Source organism: Sycon ciliatum, chromosome 1 (assembly GCF_964019385.1).
Source record: "Sycon ciliatum chromosome 1, ocSycCili1.1, whole genome shotgun sequence".
Taxonomy (NCBI): Eukaryota; Metazoa; Porifera; class Calcarea; order Leucosolenida; family Sycettidae; genus Sycon; species Sycon ciliatum.
In genome coordinates, this window is record NC_088643.1 from 58,568,086 (window position 1) to 58,586,719 (window position 18,634).

Consider the following 18,634-nt stretch of genomic DNA (forward strand, 5'->3'; position numbering starts at 1 on the left):
TGCATGTGCTCAGTGTATCTTGCCTTGGTGCATGCGCTCAGTGTATCTTGCCTTGGTGCATGTGCTCAGTGTATCTTGCCTTGGTGCATGTGCTCAGTGTATCTCGCCTTGGTGCATGTGCTCAGTGTATCTTGCCTTGGTGCATGTGCTCAGTGTATCTTGCCTTGGTGCATGTGCTCAGTCTATCTTGCCTTGGTGCATGTGCTCAGTGTATCTTGCCTTGGTGCATGTGCTCAGTGTATCTTGCCTTGGTGCATGTGCTCAGTCTATCTTGCCTTGGTGCATGTGCTCAGTGTATCTTGCCTTGGTGCATGTGCTCAGTGTATCTTGCCTTGGTGCATGTGCTCAGTCTATCTTGCCTTGGTGCATGTGCTCAGTGTATCTTGCCTTGGTGCATGTGCTCAGTGTATCTTGCCTTGGTGCATGTGCTCAGTCTATCTTGCCTTGGTGCATGTGCTCAGTGTATCTTGCCTTGGTGCATGCGCTCAGTGTATCTTGCCTTGGTGCATGTGCTCAGTGTATCTTGCCTTGGTGCATGTGCTCAGTGTATCTTGCCTTGGTGTTACAACAGTACATGTACATTGTATTGCACAGCTGGGTGCGCTCAGTTCAGCCGAAAGTTGCCTTGGTGTATCAGATTGCCATGCTTGCACTATTGACTGCCACAGCCTTTCTTCCCGGAGCTACATGACAATGTTCAAGCCAGTTTGTCCACTTGAAACCAAATGCCTAAGTACCCTCCCCCCCCCCCCCCCACACACACACACGCACACACACACACGCACACAGTGAAAACCAAAAACAAAGACAGTGCTGAGTACCAAAGGCAGAGTGGTGATACATACTATCAAGACCATAATCATAAAATCAGTGATTTACATGTACATGTACACTACTCCTACAAAAAAAGTACAGTTACTGATGATGTACAATTATTTATAATTATTGTGGTTTGTTGCATCCTGATGATGGCAATTTGCCGAAACGTTGAAAATGATTCTGTGAAATGAAATGAGTTGTGAATTTGCAGTGCCAAGGGAATGAGCATGTGTGCTCACCAATTCTCTTCGAGTTATGAAGCTGCAGGATGCCTCACCGCTACGTCGTTTGTAGCAGGGAGTCGTAAAATACCTTTACGACTCCCTGGTTTGTAGGTACGTGATTGTAATGAAGGTTGAGACGTCACAATTCGAAATTCCGGACGATTATTTCTGCAGTATACAACTAGTAGTGTAGGGGGCCATGTTAACGTTTAGATTGTTACCCATGTACATTGTACATGATTGTACAGTCAGACCTCGCATAACCGCACACATTATACTATCAAGTATCATGTTCGTACTCGGGAATTTACCTTGCCTTACTTGAGTTCGATGGGCCAGTCCCATATCGGTGAAGTACAGAAGGCGCTCCCTACTGTAGTATACTTCACACTCACAGGCTCAGCTACAGTCCTCTGACTCATTATTCATAATGCCACTCGACGATCAACCGGTTACCGTTGGCTCCGAAAGAAAGTAAGTTTCGAAGCAGAAGCTTGCTTCATCCATAGCATAGGCAAAGCCAAAGGTGTTCTTGCGCGATGAACTGCTGGAAAGGGATGCTAGAGTTGTCACTAGCGAGCTGCTAGCGCTTGCATGGAATGTCGTGAGAAATCTATGGCTTGGATCCCGAACCCGGTCGGTCATCAATCATCATGCTGCGAGCGCGCAAGAAAGTAAGATGCAAAGTGTGTGATAAGACCCTGAATTCTTTGGAACTATTCTATTTACACGTGCAAGGTGAGACGCACAAGCGTGCTGCGCGGCGCTGGAAAGCCAACAACGCTGCTGAGACACCTGCAGCCGGTCGTGAAGGTGCCGCTCTAGACGACAAAGGTGGCACCAATCCTGATTCCACAAGCACGAATATTGCCACTGGACTGCCACGATCAGGGAGTAGCAGTCAGTCGAAAGGGCCCAGTACTGCTGGCAGCGGAGGCAGTAGCGACAAGAGCTATTGGTGTGCTGTTTGTGAAAAGCAGCTCACTTCCAGCGACCAGCTCAAAGCCCACGAAGACGGCAAAGCCCACCTTCGAAAAGTTCAGCAGCAACGACAGCAACAAGCGACGAACAATGTCGACGCGTCAGAAGCGGGTACCAGTGCTGTGGGTGTCTCCGTCGGCCAAGGCCGGTGGAAGTGTACAGTGTGCAACGTTGATGCATCTTCTTACGACAACCTACAGGCACACCTGGCAGGCAAACAGCATCAGAAGAAAGCCAGCCAGGCTGCCACTTTAGCCGTTGGCGGCGTTGCAGCAGAGCGGCAAGGAGAGTTCTACTGCAGTGTGTGCAAGGTCGACAGTACATCACAGGTCAGCTATGAAATCCACTGCCAAGGCAAGAAGCACCAGCGCAGTGTGGAGAAAGCGAGTGCGGCGGCCACCGGCAGTGCAGACTGGGACTGCAAAGTCTGCAAGATCTCTTGTACCGGCCAGGCTGCCTACAAAGCGCACTGTGAGGGAAAGATGCACATCAAGAAGTGCCGCGATGCCGGTATTGAGCTACCGGCGTGTGTGCGGCGTAAAGAAGAAAGCAGATCGCACCCACCACTTGTTCTATCACCGAATGGGCAGAAAACGCCGGCGAAACTGATCTCAACCAAGCTACGCGACTACCAGCTAGAGTTGTACGAGCAAGCCATGCAGCATAACCGAGTGTTGTATCTACCCACCGGGATGGGCAAGACGAAGCTGGGCACGTGCGTTCTCAGTCACATGCTGCAGCTGAACCCCACGTACCAGGTGGTGTTCCTGGTCGACCGCGTTCTCCTGGTCGTGCAGCAGGCCAACGTGATCCGCTCGGAGCTGGCGGAGGTACGTCTGCCCGGCGACCGTGCGGTGAAGGTGGCTGCACTGTGCGGTGCCAAGGCAGACCTAGACGTTGATATGCCGGGCGGATCGGAGCGTGACCATCACATCATAGTTGCAACTGCCGGCTGCTATCAGAATCTACTGGTTCAGAAAGTTCTTTTCTGGACTGACGTGGCATGCCTGGTTATCGACGAGGTGCATCACTGTGGCAAACAGCATCCATTCCACGTCATCTTGAAGAAGAACTTCCTCAAAGACAACGCACACAAGCCACGTTTGGTTGGCTTGACAGCTTCTCCTGCTGGTAAACATGACGTGCCGACCACCATCCGCCAGTTGAATGGTCTGCTTAGTCGCATGGAGGCGAAGCTGGGCACAGTGGTCTCGGAGGAAAGTCGTCAGAGTTACAAAGCATTCCTGCGTCGTGCAGAGCTGCGCTGCGCAGTTGTGACACATGGCAGTAGGCACATTGACGAAACACAGATGGCCGAAGCTACGGTGAGAAAAGAAGATGAGAAAAAACCTGCCGCCGCTTCTTCAGCTTCCGTTTCGTCATCTGCTTCAGCAAGCGCTGCCCGCAAGCCCCCGGCGCCTGCTTGTGTTCTCAGCTCGGAAGAAGAGAAGTTTGAGCGCATGCTCACTTCCATTGAGCAGTATCTGGAAGAAGCCCTGCGGGCACATGCTGGCTGTGGTCGGTGTGGCAAAGACATGGCTGACCTCAGCCATCTCCTGTCTAGCCAGCAGGAGAACGTCAAGGACACGATGACGGCCGTGCAATCAATGACGTCTCGTCGCCTGTCTGACGATGCCACGGAACAGAGCTGCATCGTGCCCCTGCAGCACTTTCAGAGTGTAGCACGTAGCTGGCTGGAGCTGAAGCACCGCCGAGCCGTGGATGAGCTGCGCAAGCTGAACGACGCCAGCAATGCGTTTGGCTTCAACAAAGTATTCGCGAAGAAGTTGAAGAGTGAGACGTTCATTCAGGATTACCTGGAAGACGTATTTGCAACAGCCGCCGCCACTGCTGTGTCCAAGCTGACTCTATCTGACGAGGACCTGCACGAGGACGGGGCATCATTTGACGAAGATGACGTTGACGATTTCTCCTACGTGTGTGAAGAAGAAGAAGAGGAGGACTTCGATGACATCATCAGCATCGGATCTCTGTCAGATGGCGACGAGTATGATGACGACTATTTCGATGACAGCCCGGATGGTGAACCCGATGACGACGACGACTTCTTTCTCGATTATGGAGAATGTGCTGAGGCGGAGGAAGAGGAGCTGACTATGGAAGCCAAGCAGCAGATTGTTGACAAGGTCATAACGGAAATCCTGAAACTCCCCTGGCATGTGGGCACTGGTGATCGGCCCATTGCCCTGGTTCTTGTAGAGAGGCGTGAAGATGCAAGAGACATGGTTACGGCTCTCAATGACAGCCCGGCACTGCAGGCCAAGAGCATCCGCACGCTGCAAATCATCGGCCAGCGGGGCACGGCGCAGATGGAGGGCATGACGGTCAAGAAGCAGACAGAAGCGATGGTGTCGCTGCACCAGGGACGCTGCAACATCGCGGTGTGCACGAGCGTGGCTGAAGAAGGTCTTGACCTGCCATCGTGCAGTCTGGTGATTAAGACCAAGCTACCCACCACTCTGCCCTCGCTTGTTCAGTCATGGGGCAGGGCACGCGCTCACGGAGCCACGTTCTTCGTCATCTGCAAGAATGTCGTCGAACAGGAGAAAGTGGCCTCGTTGCTCGATCGTGAAAGGAACATGGAGAAAGCGGCACGTCAGCTAGCCGACCAAGGGCTGGTCGTGTGAGTGGATTAGCTGCTTTTTGACGCGCAGCTTGAGTGCCTGACAGAGCACAGCAGTAATAGTTTGGAAGTTGATTTGTTACACCGGTGATTATGCAGTATTGTAAACTAGATATTAGACTACTTTTACTTCCATTGTACATGCTGGTACTGTGGCAGGTGTACACGTGTAACTTAGTATATCAATACGATGTGCCGTGCCAGTGCAGATAGCAAAGGAGCTGCAATCTGTGATTCCCAGATACTACCGGGAGAGTTTTAATTTGCTGTGACGTTGCAGTCCCTGAACTGTAGCTAGGGACTTTATCACGAAAGGAAGCAGTGCCAAGAAAACGTTACCCCGGCCACAGTGGGGCTGTACTAGGGTGTCAGTTTGATACTTCAACACGACATGCATAACCTTTTGATCGCTAAAACAACACTCTCCTGTCTCGACATTTTTTTAGGATCATAGTCAACCAGCATCAGGGAGTCCTCAGACTCGTAGAAGACCGGTCTTTTACTCGGCTTTTATTTCCTATTGACCTCGTACTCAGTCAATATCGATTTGACCCTAACAGCTGAACCTATGGTCAAATCCTATAATCTGTCCCCGGGGGAAATCGCGGCATAATTTGCGGTAAATATTATTGATATGCGGCAAATTTGCAGTTGATATGAGGCAATTTTCAGTGAGTATGTAGTGAAATCAATCAGTTACAAGTCTCTGGTGTAAGCACTCGTCATATTTGAGTACAAAGCCGATGAGACGTTGCTGATTGAATAGTGCACTGTGTGTACGTGTAGTGCAACAGAAAAGTTCAAAAAACGCGGTCTTTTAACCCTTTAACCGTCAGACCATACATTTGTGGGTCGAATTCGACCCATCATTTGAAATACTCGCACTGGAATGATTTTTTACCCACGATAGAAAATTTACTATCGATTCGGTAGCGAATTTTCCAGGCTTTCTGTTGCAGAAATCCGCGTTGAGCTACGATGTAGTGGAGCAGAGTTATCAAGCGCTGAGTACTGCACGCTTGTCACTTCCGCTGCGCTGGGCGCGCGGCTGACGTCGTCACGGGATTTCCCCGTTTCTTCACGCGCTCTGTGACTGCTGCTCGCGACCAACGACTACGTATTCCTCACGAAATGCTCGATCTCTCAAAAAAATTTTGAACACTCTACGATGAAGGAGACGGCCATGGCGGAGTTTTGAACTTGTCATTTGCATGCCTGGCGTTGAGACGACGTCGCTGCGTTCCAGCGCTGGTTGTGTGACTGCTGAGGCGAAGAATGTGGTATCATCGTGCTGGTCTCGTCCAGAGCTTTCCAACGACCCCAAGATTATAAAAATCGAGTGAGTACAACTAAAGTTATGACCTGGCAAAGTTGAAATTTCGTTCGGCGTTTCAATGGGTGAAATTTATATGACGGTTTTAGGGTTTTACGTCGGGCCCTAGACGACGGCTACTTTGGCCAACCGGACAACGAAGAAGTTGTGACCAAAGAGAATGATTTTATTTCTTGCGCATGCGTATGTAGAATGACGTGATACTCAGGGAGAGAGGTCGCTACAGTACTCCCCCGCCAGTGGTGAGGTCGGGAGGAGCGAAGCACGATAAACAAGAAAGAGAAGAGAAAGGAAAGCGCAGCATGTACAAGGCGGAAAGGCAAAAATATAATAATATGATACATATGTACAAGCGAGAGCGCTGCGTGTGTGAAATTTGTTAAACAACGTGGCACAAATGCCGAAACAAAAATCAGAAAAGCAGGAAAGAGAGAGATGCATGACAGAGGCGGGTTAACGTGTCAGAGGTGTGTTAACGTGACAGAGGTGGAGAGCATGTCAGAGGCAGAAAGAAAGAAAAGAGGAAACGTACGCGTGACAGAGGAGTGTTATCGTGTCAGAGGCGGCTGCATGTTGCAGGCTTGGCGGGATACCAGCAGGAGCGCTGCACTGGGGCGAGGCGTGCCGACTGAGGCGGGGACAGATGGAGGCGAGCGCAGCTCCATGGGGTCCGGTGCCGGGCGTGTGCCTGCGTGCGTGCACAGTGAGTGAGCTGGTACGACGGGTGCTGGTTGGTGGAGTTGGCCAGGACGAATACGGACGACTGGACAATACCGTGGCAGGATAGCGGGGTATCCAGGTGGGCCGGGGAGGGTGGCAGGGGCCACAGCAGCTCCGAGGCGGATCCAGTGACGAGTGGTGGTGAGGCTCAAGTTTTACGTCAACAGCCGGCGATTGACGGGTTCCCGAGAGTTGAGGCGAGCAGGAAACTGCGGCGGGCCGAGCTCGGGGATGGCATGCTGAAAACTCCGAAGAGCGCAGCGTCAGGGGTCACCAATTTAGGGTTTTACGTCGGGCCCTAGACGACGGCTACTTTGGCCAACCGGACAACGAAGAAGTTGTGACCAAAGAGAATGATTTTATTTCTTGCGCATGCGTATGTAGAATGGCGTGATACTGTATAGCAGGAAATTTTCGGACGGAAATATTTTCGCACAAAGCCGATTTTCGACCTTTCGTACGGATTTTATTTTCGTACAGTGCTGCATGTTACATGCACGTGTTCGCATGTATAGTGTACATAACTTCACAGGGACAAATTTTAGAACGGAATTAATTAAAAGTGGCTGTGTACGAAATCGAACGAAAATAAATTCCGTCCGAAAATTTCCTGCTATACAGTACTCAGGGAGAGAGGTCGCTACACGGTTATAATAAAGGGTTAAAAAATTGCAAAAACGCGGAATTGCGATTTTCCCTGGGGACAGTATAATGCATGAGGATGAGTGGATTTATACATGCACACTCTGGTAACTGGTTGATGTACTTGTGCAAATTTTGGAAATGGCTTTGAAGACTTCTCAATGGCTGTCACTGTGAATTGTTTATTTGGCAGAACTCCGACATGTTGTGCAAAACTACTGAAGCTAGTCAACCTAGCAGTGTCATTTCCAGGAGCTACAACTAAATAAAAGGCGAAACTCCCCCAAAACAGACATGATCTTCCACTTGATCTTTCATGAATAAATGAAAAGCATACAGTAAAAAATTGCATGGCAGAGCAGGTTTTTAATTAATACAGGGAACGGAAGCGATCTATGGAGCATCAGCGGCAACAGCAGCAGCAAGGCAAATCCAGCACCCTACCAACAGTGGGAGTGTTGTGCACGCGCGCACGTGTGTGGCATGCAGCACACAAGTAGCCTAGGATGTTGTGTGTGATGATGAAGTTCTGACCAGTAGCAAAACGGAAAAAATGGGATATAGATACACATTACATGGGTAGAGTACTATTGTTGCGAACTCCCTGTGTGCCTGGGCCCGGGGTGCGCCAGGTTTTCAGATCCCTGTGCCTGGGGTGCGCCAGGTTTTCAAATCCCTGTGCCTGGGGTGTGCCAGGTTTTCAAATGGAGGGGCAGCAGCATCAACACGCCTTGTGCCTGCAAGCGGATGAATGCGGTATGGTAAAAAAAAAGAGCAAATCATCAAATCAAACAAATGTTCAGCACTATTTTCAACGGCTTGCAGCAGACAAGGAGGGACAACAAAGAAAGACAAGGAGGGACAACAAAGAAAGGTAGCAAACAGACAACGGAAAGTCGAAAACGCTATGTGCACTTGTGGTTTTCGTAACAGTAGCTGCGAAACCCCGGAGGAGATAGACTGCACCATAGAGTGGTGCATGGTGGCCAGATTACTCGGCAGCGCCCTCATCATCCTCCTCAATCTTTGGTGCCAAGTAGTACCTACAAGAGGGAGAAACGCACACACACAGTCACCAATCATTGAAGCACAAGCGATACAGAACCACTTTAACAGTACATGTACACAGCAACAGAGAGGTATCCGTTACACAGCCCGTCAACACGCCCGGATCAAAGTTCCGGCAGATGCAAACCGTAATACAATTTCGCCACTAGGCAAGTTCTACTTCAATGGTTGGCGCTGGCCCTATTGCACATGCTCCTCCGTAGCAAGCATCAATCAAGCACAAACAACAGAAGAGCCAGCCACTCTGGGAAAACAAACTCACCGGATATGTCCGAGCTCTCCGATTCTGTATTCAACGGCTGCAGTGCAGGTGGACAAACAGATCAATGAACGTTTGCAAGGTAAATTTGGTTAGGGAAAAATGCGGGTAGTTGAAGTGGGGAAATCCTTAGCGGCTCACAAAGCAACCTGATTTAGAGGATGGAGTCAGCGACCAGTCAAGTCAAAATGACACCATAGTGGATGATGCGAAAATACAACTTTCATTTGGTGAGTTTATCGAGAATACTCCTTTCACTACTTGCTACTGTATAAGTACAAAGTTTCGTTTGGAATTAACCTTCGCTATATTCGTTAGGGGCACGAAATAACTAAAGTTTTTGTTCTGAACGTTCGGGGTGACAGACCTCGACCAAAAACGAAATTTAGTACGTAACAAACCTGATGGTGGAGTGATCTAATGAAAGATTTCGTTAAACGAAAATTTGTACACAATCAATATCCTTGACTCAAGGCGCAAAAACCAACAAAAATCCATGCAACTTAAACGTCAAACTGTAAGCCGCCTAATATTCGCGACGTAGAAATGTTCGCGTTTTTCGCGATGACTATCATATCGCGAGTATGATATTGTCAGGTGCAAGTATTAGTACAATACATACTAGTGTCGTGGACATGGAAATCCAGTCGAGTGACCGGGGCCGGCGCCCTCAGTGCGTACAGAACGGTGCAGGCAGTGCACATGATGATCCAATGTGACCAGCGCGCTGCAGCGCATAAAAGAATCTACGCGTACAAGCTCGCTCGTACTCAAGGCTGCATGGCCAGCGCCCTGGAGCTGCTGGACGTGCGACCGGATTTCCATGCCCACGACGGTACATGTACAACGTAGCCGAAGTATGATACGGTCAGTCCCGGTACGGTCAGCTACTACATGTACGGGTAGTGCATGTTCTTGTTGCTGCTGTTGTTGTTCTTGTTGTTCCTGTTACGTTTTCTTACTCTTAGTACTCCCTTGTGCCATTGTTCCAGCAGATGTTGCAGGTGTCGCTGACCTGCACAGTTTGTACGAGTACTTGTAGATTTATGCAGTGCGTGTCTACAGCTGTATTTGAATGTGTGCGTAGTGCACAGTTTGTAGTTGTCCCCTGGGCCCTGTGCCTGTGATACGTGATTTGTAGTGCGTGTTAGCTTACACGTGGGAATGCTACACACTTTCATGTGACCTGCTTTACTTCCTTCTCACTGTACTTTCTTTTATGCATGTGTCGCTGGCATATGCGACACGGCCCGGGCCGGAGTGTGTATTGGTTTTGGAAGCATGTGCCTTTTTTGTCCTGTGAGTTGTTCGCATGCGCATGTTGCTCGCCGCGTGGTAATGTTTTTTTCGCTTCTTGTTGTGTTGGACCAGAGCTCTACATTCTAGCCGTGTGATTTTCCTATGTTCCATCGGTCTGAAGAATTGTGTTCTACTCCGGAGTGGAGTAAAACTGAACTGTGATTAGATTGTGTGCGGAAACCCGGTGTTGACGAAAGTGCGTTGAACTGGGCGCTGAGGAAAAGTAACAGTTCCGACGTACCTTGGTTGAGCTTGTCAGAGTTTGTTTGTGTCTTGTACTGGCGAAATGTCATCTCTTGTATCATGGTTGTCCAAAATACAGTCTGAGAGAAAGATGAGTGCAACGCCTAAGGGGTCGTCGCAAAAGTTTTCTGTCGTCCCTGAAACGAACATCGTTCATTTCGTACTCGGGCCCCCTCCCCTCCCTCTGAAACGAACACAGCTTGCTACGCTGGACGACGAAAATCGCATGCATGTACATGACATATGTACAGTGTCGGTCGACTTGCGATTTTGGCTCGTACCCCCTCCCCCCCAAATGAATCATGTTCGTTTCAGGGACGACAAAAAACTTTTGCGACGACCCCTAAGAGCGCCGATCCGCTATTGCCGAACCCCGCATTAGAAGCGATTCTGGAGAAGCGCGTTGAAGTTGCTCCAGCTGTTGCCAAAGAGATCAACTCATGGAAGCGCAAGGCTTACCACCATTACGATGAGCTGAAGTACAGGATAGGACGACATGCTGCTGAGAACGGAAATGAAAGTGCAGTTGTAAAATTTAGTAAGGAGCTCCAGTGTGCTATTTCTGAGAGCACGGCGCGCCAATTCAAGAAGTATTATGGTCGCATGAAGGAACTTGGCAATCCCAACAGCGGAACACCTCTCCCACGGATGCAGAGTGGTCGTCCTACTCTTCTCCGACCATCGCAGAGTGGTCGTCCTACTCTTCTCCGACCATCGCACAAAGAAGCACTGCAAGACTATATTTTGAAGCTTGGTGACAATGGAGGTGTTGCGAATCGGAACATGGCAATTAGTGCTGCCATGGATATCGTTGAGCACTATGACTACGGCGCAACACTGGACTTAGGAAAGGACTGGGTACAGTCCTTAAAGGGGAAGTTAAGGCAAAAATTAAAATTTCACCAGTTGTAGTCTTCGGGGGTGCTGAGTCGAATGGTCGTGGTCCGAGGAAGCTGAGACGCTCCCTTCCTACTTGAATCCCAATCGAACTCGCGCACTTCCACCGAAACTGGGTGACTGCGCCCTACTAGATGGAGATTTGTATGCAAAATGTCACTAAAAGCGCCATGTCGTTCTTATAAAAGCACGGATGACCGCGATTGGCCCATATGTTGTAGTCTTTTGGACGCCGAGTAGACTGGTTTTGGTCCGAAAATGCTGCGATGCAGCGTTCCTCCTTTATTCCCAATCGAACATGGCTGAACAAGCGGTCACGTGCTCCTGCGTACACCAGTCACCTGGTCACCGTGCGTGCAGGGTACAACTTACTAGCCTGTTTGACCTTTTTTGAGTGCAGTCCTGTCACTCGAGTTGAACCTTGGTGCGAAAGTTGTCGCCTGCTGGCGTGGTGACCAGGTGATTTGGGCACCCAGGAGCACGTGACCGCTTGTTCAAGCATGTTCGATTGGGAATAAAGGAGGAACGCTGCATCGCAGCCTTTTCGGACCAAAACCAGTCGACTCAGCGTCCAAAAGACTACAACATATGGGCCAATCGCGGTCATCCGTGCTTTTATAAGAACGAAATGGCGCTTTTAGTGACATTTTGCATACAAATCTCCATCTAGTAGGGCGCAGTCACCCAGTTTCGGTGGAAGTGCGCGAGTTCGATTGGGATTCAAATAGGAAGGGAGCGTCTCAGCTTTCTCGGACCAAGACCATTCGACTCAGCACCCCGAAGACTACAACTGGTGAAATTTTAATTTTTGCCTTAACTTCCCCTTTAATGGTTCGCTGCGGTCTAGTAAAGCGCAAGGCCACCAAGAGTGCCTATCCGCTATTGCCGAACCCCGCATTAGAAGCGACTCTGGAGAAGCTCGGCAAAGTTGCTGCTGTAAACAAACCGGTTGCTGCAACTGTTGCCAAAGAGCCCAATTCACGGAAGCGCAAGGCAGCCAGAAATTTGCCCGAGAATGTTGACGCTATAAAAGCCTGGATGCTGTCTCCAGCGCTTGTAGAGGAACACCACATTCCGGAGAGTTAGTGGTGAACTGGGACCAAACTGGATCATCCCTCGTGCCCAGCAGCAACCGGTCAATGGCCACTGCAGGCAGCGAGCAGGCGGAGGTGACTGGCTTAGGAGACAAGAGAGAGATCACTGTGCTCCTCTATTGCCACCCCAAGTCCTGTATGAAGGCAAGACTAACCGATGTCACCCTAGGCTGACCTTTGGACCAGTGCGCGCTCGCCATCTTCGACGTCATTGCAGCCCATCGAGTGGAGTCTCTGTCACATTGGGGTCGGCAGCTGACGGTTTCGAGCAGTAGGCTGTTTAAAGTACATAATTGTATGTATACACATGCAACAGAGGCGAAGCGCAGTGTAGCTGAAACTAGTATTTACCGCCTCTGCTGCGTGTGTATACTGCTCTGCACATTTGTGCATTGAGCACTCTACGCCGAGCTGCCTAGACCGGCCGTGTTTGATTGCATTGATAGAGAAGCCAGAAACTGTCCCTGTCTGTTGCTGCCAGCACTAGCATGCACGCAGAGAAAGACTTACAGAGGGGTATTGCCTTGGACATGGACAGGATGACCTGGTTCGATAGAGGTGTTGCCTACATGCACAAGCAAGCACAGCACGTGAGGGTACAGCACAGAGGAAAAGAGCTTCAGGCAGTGCATGTATACATAAACAATACCAAGCCTGCAGAACGTATGGCAAAGAGGCTACATTTCACACAGATGTATCGGCCGACATGAACAGCATTACTCTGACAATTGAGCACGCTATGAGAAAGCGTAGCTAATACCTTTGTGAAAAAGTTGAGGTACCGAAGGGCGAATGTCAGACTGACTGGCTCCTGCAGTTCGATTGTTACCTGAAGACGAAACGAAACAAACCAGCAAAACAGAGAACTTTGATCCATGTACTGCACATTTAACAGCTCGTCCCAGTCACCCGACAGGCCCTCACGTTCCATACCACTAGTGTCGCATAGAAAGTGAGCTACGCGTTACAAGACACAAGACAGCCCAAGAATAACTCCAAAGGGCTAATGCTCAGCTACAAAACAAGATACTTGGCATTAGAACGTACCTGCTCCTCCTCCTTGTCGACCGAGGCATTCTGTCGGAGAGTAATGTTACCACTCAGGTTGTCACCGCTGGCACCAAATCGAATACCATCCTTTGTGCATGCAATGGTCACTGCAAAAACAGTGTTGAGAAACGATAAGGATGGTTAACGGGAATACACTTACACACACAGCTCTAGCGCAGATTAAACCTAAACAGGTAGTGCTAGTAGCAATTCAACTGTGTCAGAGGGAAAGTGGCTCTGGACGGGATGAGACCAGCATGATACCTAGCAGTGATCCGCGAAAACACACACACCTGTGACCGTGGCACACGTCACAGATGATATGCAAACTGGCGCTGGCCAATGTGCAGATTCACAAACACCAGGTTCAACACACTGCAGCAAGCTCACACTTATACACTAGCACTTTGACTGGGTGGAGTCGAAAGATGGCAACATCACAACACAGTGGAACAAGGTGAGAGCAAGGGTAACATGTTACTAGTACATATATACTGCTACATTGTAAAAAACTACCACAAATTTGCGAGGAAATAGTTTGGCGATCAGCCTGCCATGTCCTAAAAGAATGCATGCACACCACTTGCTGTGCAGAACACAAACTTTAGATTGGGGAGTCATAACTTCAGCGAAAGCACCTAGCAGGACTCGTTAAAACGTCACCATCGTCCCCGAAATTAGCTGTTTTACAGCAACCAGTTACATGTGCACATGCGACTACCACACCAGGCAAGAACAAAATTTAAAGGTAATAGCCATTGTACAAAGGTATTCGTAACCGGTTTTTATCAAGAATTGAAGATACGGCGATGAAAACAATGAGCGTGGTGATGATTCGCAGGCAAGCTGATCATGGCGATATTCGTAAGCTGAGTTCAGACAACTTAGTCACAAAGTAGTGGCTGCGTGGGAGTGACAATACCAAGACGTAATACGCCCAATGAAACCCTGCAGCTAGACCATTCAAAATGACATGTGCTTGTAATGAAACCAAATTCAGATCAGATGACGACCGTCACACCTACGATTTCCAATCCATGAGAGTTTTTGGCTCAACAGTACCTATTGGCAATAGCTAACTTTTGCTCTCTCTCTTCCTTTTGAACACCGTACCTGACTCGCCGAACTGGCCAAGGTCACGGCAGATACGCTGGAACTCATGCGAGGGCATGTGTACGACAGCATCGTAGTCCGTATCCTGTGCAACAATTAACACCCCAACACAGAAAATATTACTATAAGGCCACCAATTCGTTGTTTCGGGTCACTTCACTCATCCGTACCAGGGTCGGTCGGTCGGGTTTATTTTCTATTTTATTTTGGTTATTGCCATGTATATGATTGTGCATACATGTACAATTGTATCGAATAGCTTTTGTCCATCAGGCCAGTCGATCAAATCATGACTGTAGACGATCCAGCACAGCCATTGTCCCATCAGACCCAGGTCCCCTCCAGGACCAGACCTTGGCCTCGCTGGAAAACGAGTCTGAGGAGCAGTTCTCACCTTGAAACGTCTGTCAAAGAGCGACGCGGTGGCGGAGCTGATGCTGTTTCAGGACCGATTGCGGATCGGAAGACAACATCGTCACCAAGCGCTTCATCCTGTTATTTTATTTGGCTGCTTCTGAGGTCGATGGCTGGACTGCTATTATTAGGCGGGTGTGTACATATGTACGTACATAATCTAGTCATGTACATTTGCATGCACTATTAAAAAAAATTGCGGTCGGGTGAAAAAAGACGGTCGGTCGGGTGACCCGAAACGACGAATTAATTCTGGGCGGCCTAACAAGGAAACCCAGCTAAAGCAATACGAGCTTAACAAGGAGAAACGTGTGCACAATCACAGGAAACAAGGTGAACCAGTAGTGCATGTGTAGCACACCCCACCGGGCCAAACCCGGAGAAACCCAGAACACACTGAGCCCTCTCTGATCCGAGCACCTATCAGTAACCCGTGGGTAGCATTTTGCTACTACTACGTGGCACCCTAAGTGTGCACAACATACTACGTTGACAGTGGCCTTTAGCAGGATGTATCGCAACCTCTCGCTTCCCAGGTGGCCGGACAAGAGAGGGCCGAGTGTCACTGGCATTCCTTGTTTTGGTTGAGCTATATGTCAAGCAAAACAGCCCTTTGCTGATGTGAAGTTGAATCAAGAGAACCGCTGTTGCTTACGGGAATGCCGAGGTGCTCCATGTCGATGTTCATCAGCTTCATCTCGTAATCGGCAACCTTCTCTTGGTCTGCACGAGAGAACAACAATACAGCCACCAGCCCATTCATTGCAAAATAAATAATAAACAAGAAGATGACTTTGGTCCCATTCCATTTCGGATCACACAAATACACTGCCCACACTGTCATGGTCTGTGGTGCAGCACGCAGAGTTGTTAGATATTAGAAAACATATTAGGATAAGCAATTTTCTCCAGAACGACAATGCTGTTATACTAAGGCCGGGCGTCGGCTTACCGGAAACTGGTGAATGCCACACCGTGCAGCCAGTGTAACTGTGTGTTTATGTTTTAGGGCCAGAAACCAGATCACTCCCTCTGACGCCAGAACACTAAGTGCTTTCGTGAGTTTCATTATTAACATGCAAGGCCATGCAAGGCCACACGTTTTTATTTCTATGTTTCCCGAAAATCTAAAATCGTATGTGAGAGGTGAAAAAATAAATAATGACCAAAAAATAAAAAAGTGGCGTTGGTCATACCAAGAGTCCATAAACTGTTTATGCACTCTTGGTCATACTAAAATCAACCAACACACGGTGTAAAATAGCATCCAAGTTAGCAACTACAACATGTAGTACTATACATGGTAGGAGCTTCTATGCACGTGCAGCTAGATTGCGCAACAAAAACTGGGTGCAGCGACCTCGCATCATGTGTCGCGCAGGCCAGGCCAGGGCGCACATGTGCATGTGCTGGTCCCGACATGTGGTGCAGCGGGTTTTTTTTCTTCTTTTTCTTTTCCAGACTGCTGAATCGTATGCACGCGGGTGACGAGAAACATAGAAGTAAAAACGTGCGGCCTAATCATTGATTCACAGCTTGATATTGCACGAATAAAGTTTCCCTGTCGATTCAGCGCGTCCTATTGATTGCGGTTATACTGCGGTTGTCTCCTCGCCGTAGGTTTTTAATAATTGAAGGAGCATTATATTCACACCCTTGCCATGAAAGTCAGAAAAATTGAACTTACCATACAAGGCATTATTTTTAATTGACAGATGCTCAAACCTCCATGCAAATAACATTGACTTTCCTTTCGAAAATTTGCCCCTAACTACTGACGTATGGACGCACAGGCATTTACGCCTCAACTTACTGGGGCTCTCGAAAGTGACATTGAGAGCATCAGCACTGTCCTCTGATCTCAGAGTGATGATGTCTTCATTGCCAATGCACTTCAGGATCTTGGACATGCTGCAAAAACATTGGCACGACCACGGATGAAAAAACAAGCTACCTGTTTCAAATTTCTCCATTGGAGACAGTCGACAGTCTGCACGGCTGAACTTACAAGGAGAAGTTCACGCCAAGTGTAAGGTTCCTGTCACAGCGGTACGGGTCGAAGCCCTCCGCTCTGAGGTTTACGTCCACTAAACTGACATGGCTGCTGTCCATAGCTTGAAGAGAGATGCCTGTGCTTGAGCAATCCAAGTTGCCCTCCGTCACAAGATCTTTGAAGCTTTCAAGAAGCTTCTTTAGGATAAGTCCTTGGACAAGTCTGGCCTCAAACATGATTGCAGTTCGGTATAGTAAGGAAGGATAAATAAGAAAAGTTGGCTCACTGGGAAATGTTCACTTTGACTTCGCCACAAGCAACAAGATCGAGAGCTTGCTACGGGAACGGCTGAACATCAACAACTCAAAAAGACGATTATCGATGAAGGAGCGAACGGCGCGAAACCTCCACGCTTTTATCTTTCCCGCCAAATATCCTGCTTTCGGTCGATACCGATCATGATTGGGTTTGTTTGCGATCGCCGCCGCGCGGCCCGCGCGCCGCAGCCGGGCGCGGGACATATGCGATATGCATAAAAATGGTGCAACGACGTCATACGTGAAGATCTACCATGTACCAGGAGGGATTTACGTCATGTTCAGAAGATTTGGTATGACCTTGTTCACTGTGTGTGTTAGTTGTTGTGAATGTTGTCTTTCTTCTTCTATTCACGTCGAGATTTTGTTTTGATTTTAGTGTTCTCGCGTGCCAACTCATATCATAATACTGAACTGCATGCTTGGTAATACTCCAGCTAGCTAGGCGAAAATAATCTTGCTCAGTTTCTCGTAACAAACTACAATTTTTTGAGATCCTATTCGGACCAGAACTTCCCAATCTTTCCTGAAAGGCTCATTATCAACCCCAGCTTCTGTTGCTTGACCAGGAGAGGAGAAGACTCCGAAGAGTACAGCAATCTTTAAACTGTCTTACGTCACCTATGTTGGGATCCTTTCAGGCGTGCTAGAACAGCTGTTCGTGTCCTCTAGCCGCTGCAGCTGAACATCTCTCTTTGAAATTTTATTGTCGTATTCCTGCGAAGATGCCTCCGAAGTTCAAGCGTCACATGGATCACGAGCAGAGGGTTCACTTGATGGGAGACACGAACGATAGTGATGGCGATGACGTTGTGTATCATCAGCGTGATGCAAAAGGCTCTACTAAATCCGGGGACAAGCTAACCAGAGTGCAGGATCAGGTGGCTGATGTGGTGGGTGTCATGCAAGCTAATATTGGCAAAGTGCTGGACAGAGGAGATCGACTGGAGGATTTGCAGGACAAAACTGACGACTTGGCTGCTGGGGCGCTCACATTTCACAAGAGTGCCAGCAAGCTGCAACAGAAAATGTGGTGGAGAAACATGAAGATGAGATTGTGCTTTGTTCTCATCATCCTCATTATCATAGCATTCATTGCAATACCCATCATAGTTACACAAAAGAAGTCAAGTAAGCCATGAACGCTGACACATCAACATCACTTTGCGCTTCTCGCCTCTCGACTGCACATGCTGGCGTGTGCTTGGTTATGTTTGCCAAGTTTTTAGCAAACGTAAGTTCTATTCTCTGTTGCCAAAGTTGTTGATTCTTTACCGGTATGGCTGCTTTTCCGTTTCGGCTCTTTTTTTAATAATACATAAGACTCGTTCTACAATTTCGTCATGCACCTTGGCTGGTTTCGCGTGCATGGTTGTGTTGTTATAATTATGACTATTAATTATGTAGATATACTACGGTGCTTGAATGCGTTCTTTGAGATCCGTTTCCCGGAATCAAACCATGACTGCTTGTGTTCGCATCTACTTGAGTACACACTAGCTCATATTGTACATTCTTCATGTG

The 18,634-nt window shown here is 48.6% G+C and overlaps 3 protein-coding genes across 3 annotated transcripts; 2 read left to right on the top strand and 1 right to left on the bottom strand.

Moving 5' to 3' along the window:
* The first annotated feature begins 1,479 nt into the window (after positions 1–1,479).
* LOC135804596 (uncharacterized) lies at positions 1,480–5,225 on the top strand. Its single transcript, XM_065318499.1, has one exon. It carries the CDS (start codon positions 1,697–1,699, stop codon positions 4,670–4,672), a length of 2,976 nt encoding a protein of 991 aa, XP_065174571.1. The 5' UTR covers positions 1,480–1,696; the 3' UTR covers positions 4,673–5,225.
* Positions 5,226–7,658: 2,433 nt separating this feature from the next.
* LOC135804598 (proliferating cell nuclear antigen-like) lies at positions 7,659–17,191 on the bottom strand. The gene is made up of 9 exons (XM_065318501.1): positions 16,809–17,191; positions 16,614–16,711; positions 15,456–15,523; positions 14,387–14,471; positions 13,271–13,380; positions 12,984–13,052; positions 12,734–12,788; positions 8,694–8,730; positions 7,659–8,406 (listed from the first exon to the last, which is right to left on the bottom strand). Exons 1-9 carry the CDS (start codon positions 17,027–17,029, stop codon positions 8,355–8,357), a joined length of 795 nt encoding a protein of 264 aa, XP_065174573.1. The 5' UTR covers positions 17,030–17,191; the 3' UTR covers positions 7,659–8,354.
* A 644-nt stretch (positions 17,192–17,835) lies between these two features.
* On the top strand, positions 17,836–18,252 carry LOC135805823 (uncharacterized). Its single transcript, XM_065319939.1, has one exon. The coding sequence runs from the start codon at positions 17,836–17,838 to the stop codon at positions 18,250–18,252; it is 417 nt and encodes a 138-aa protein (XP_065176011.1).
* Positions 18,253–18,634: the final 382 nt, after the last annotated feature.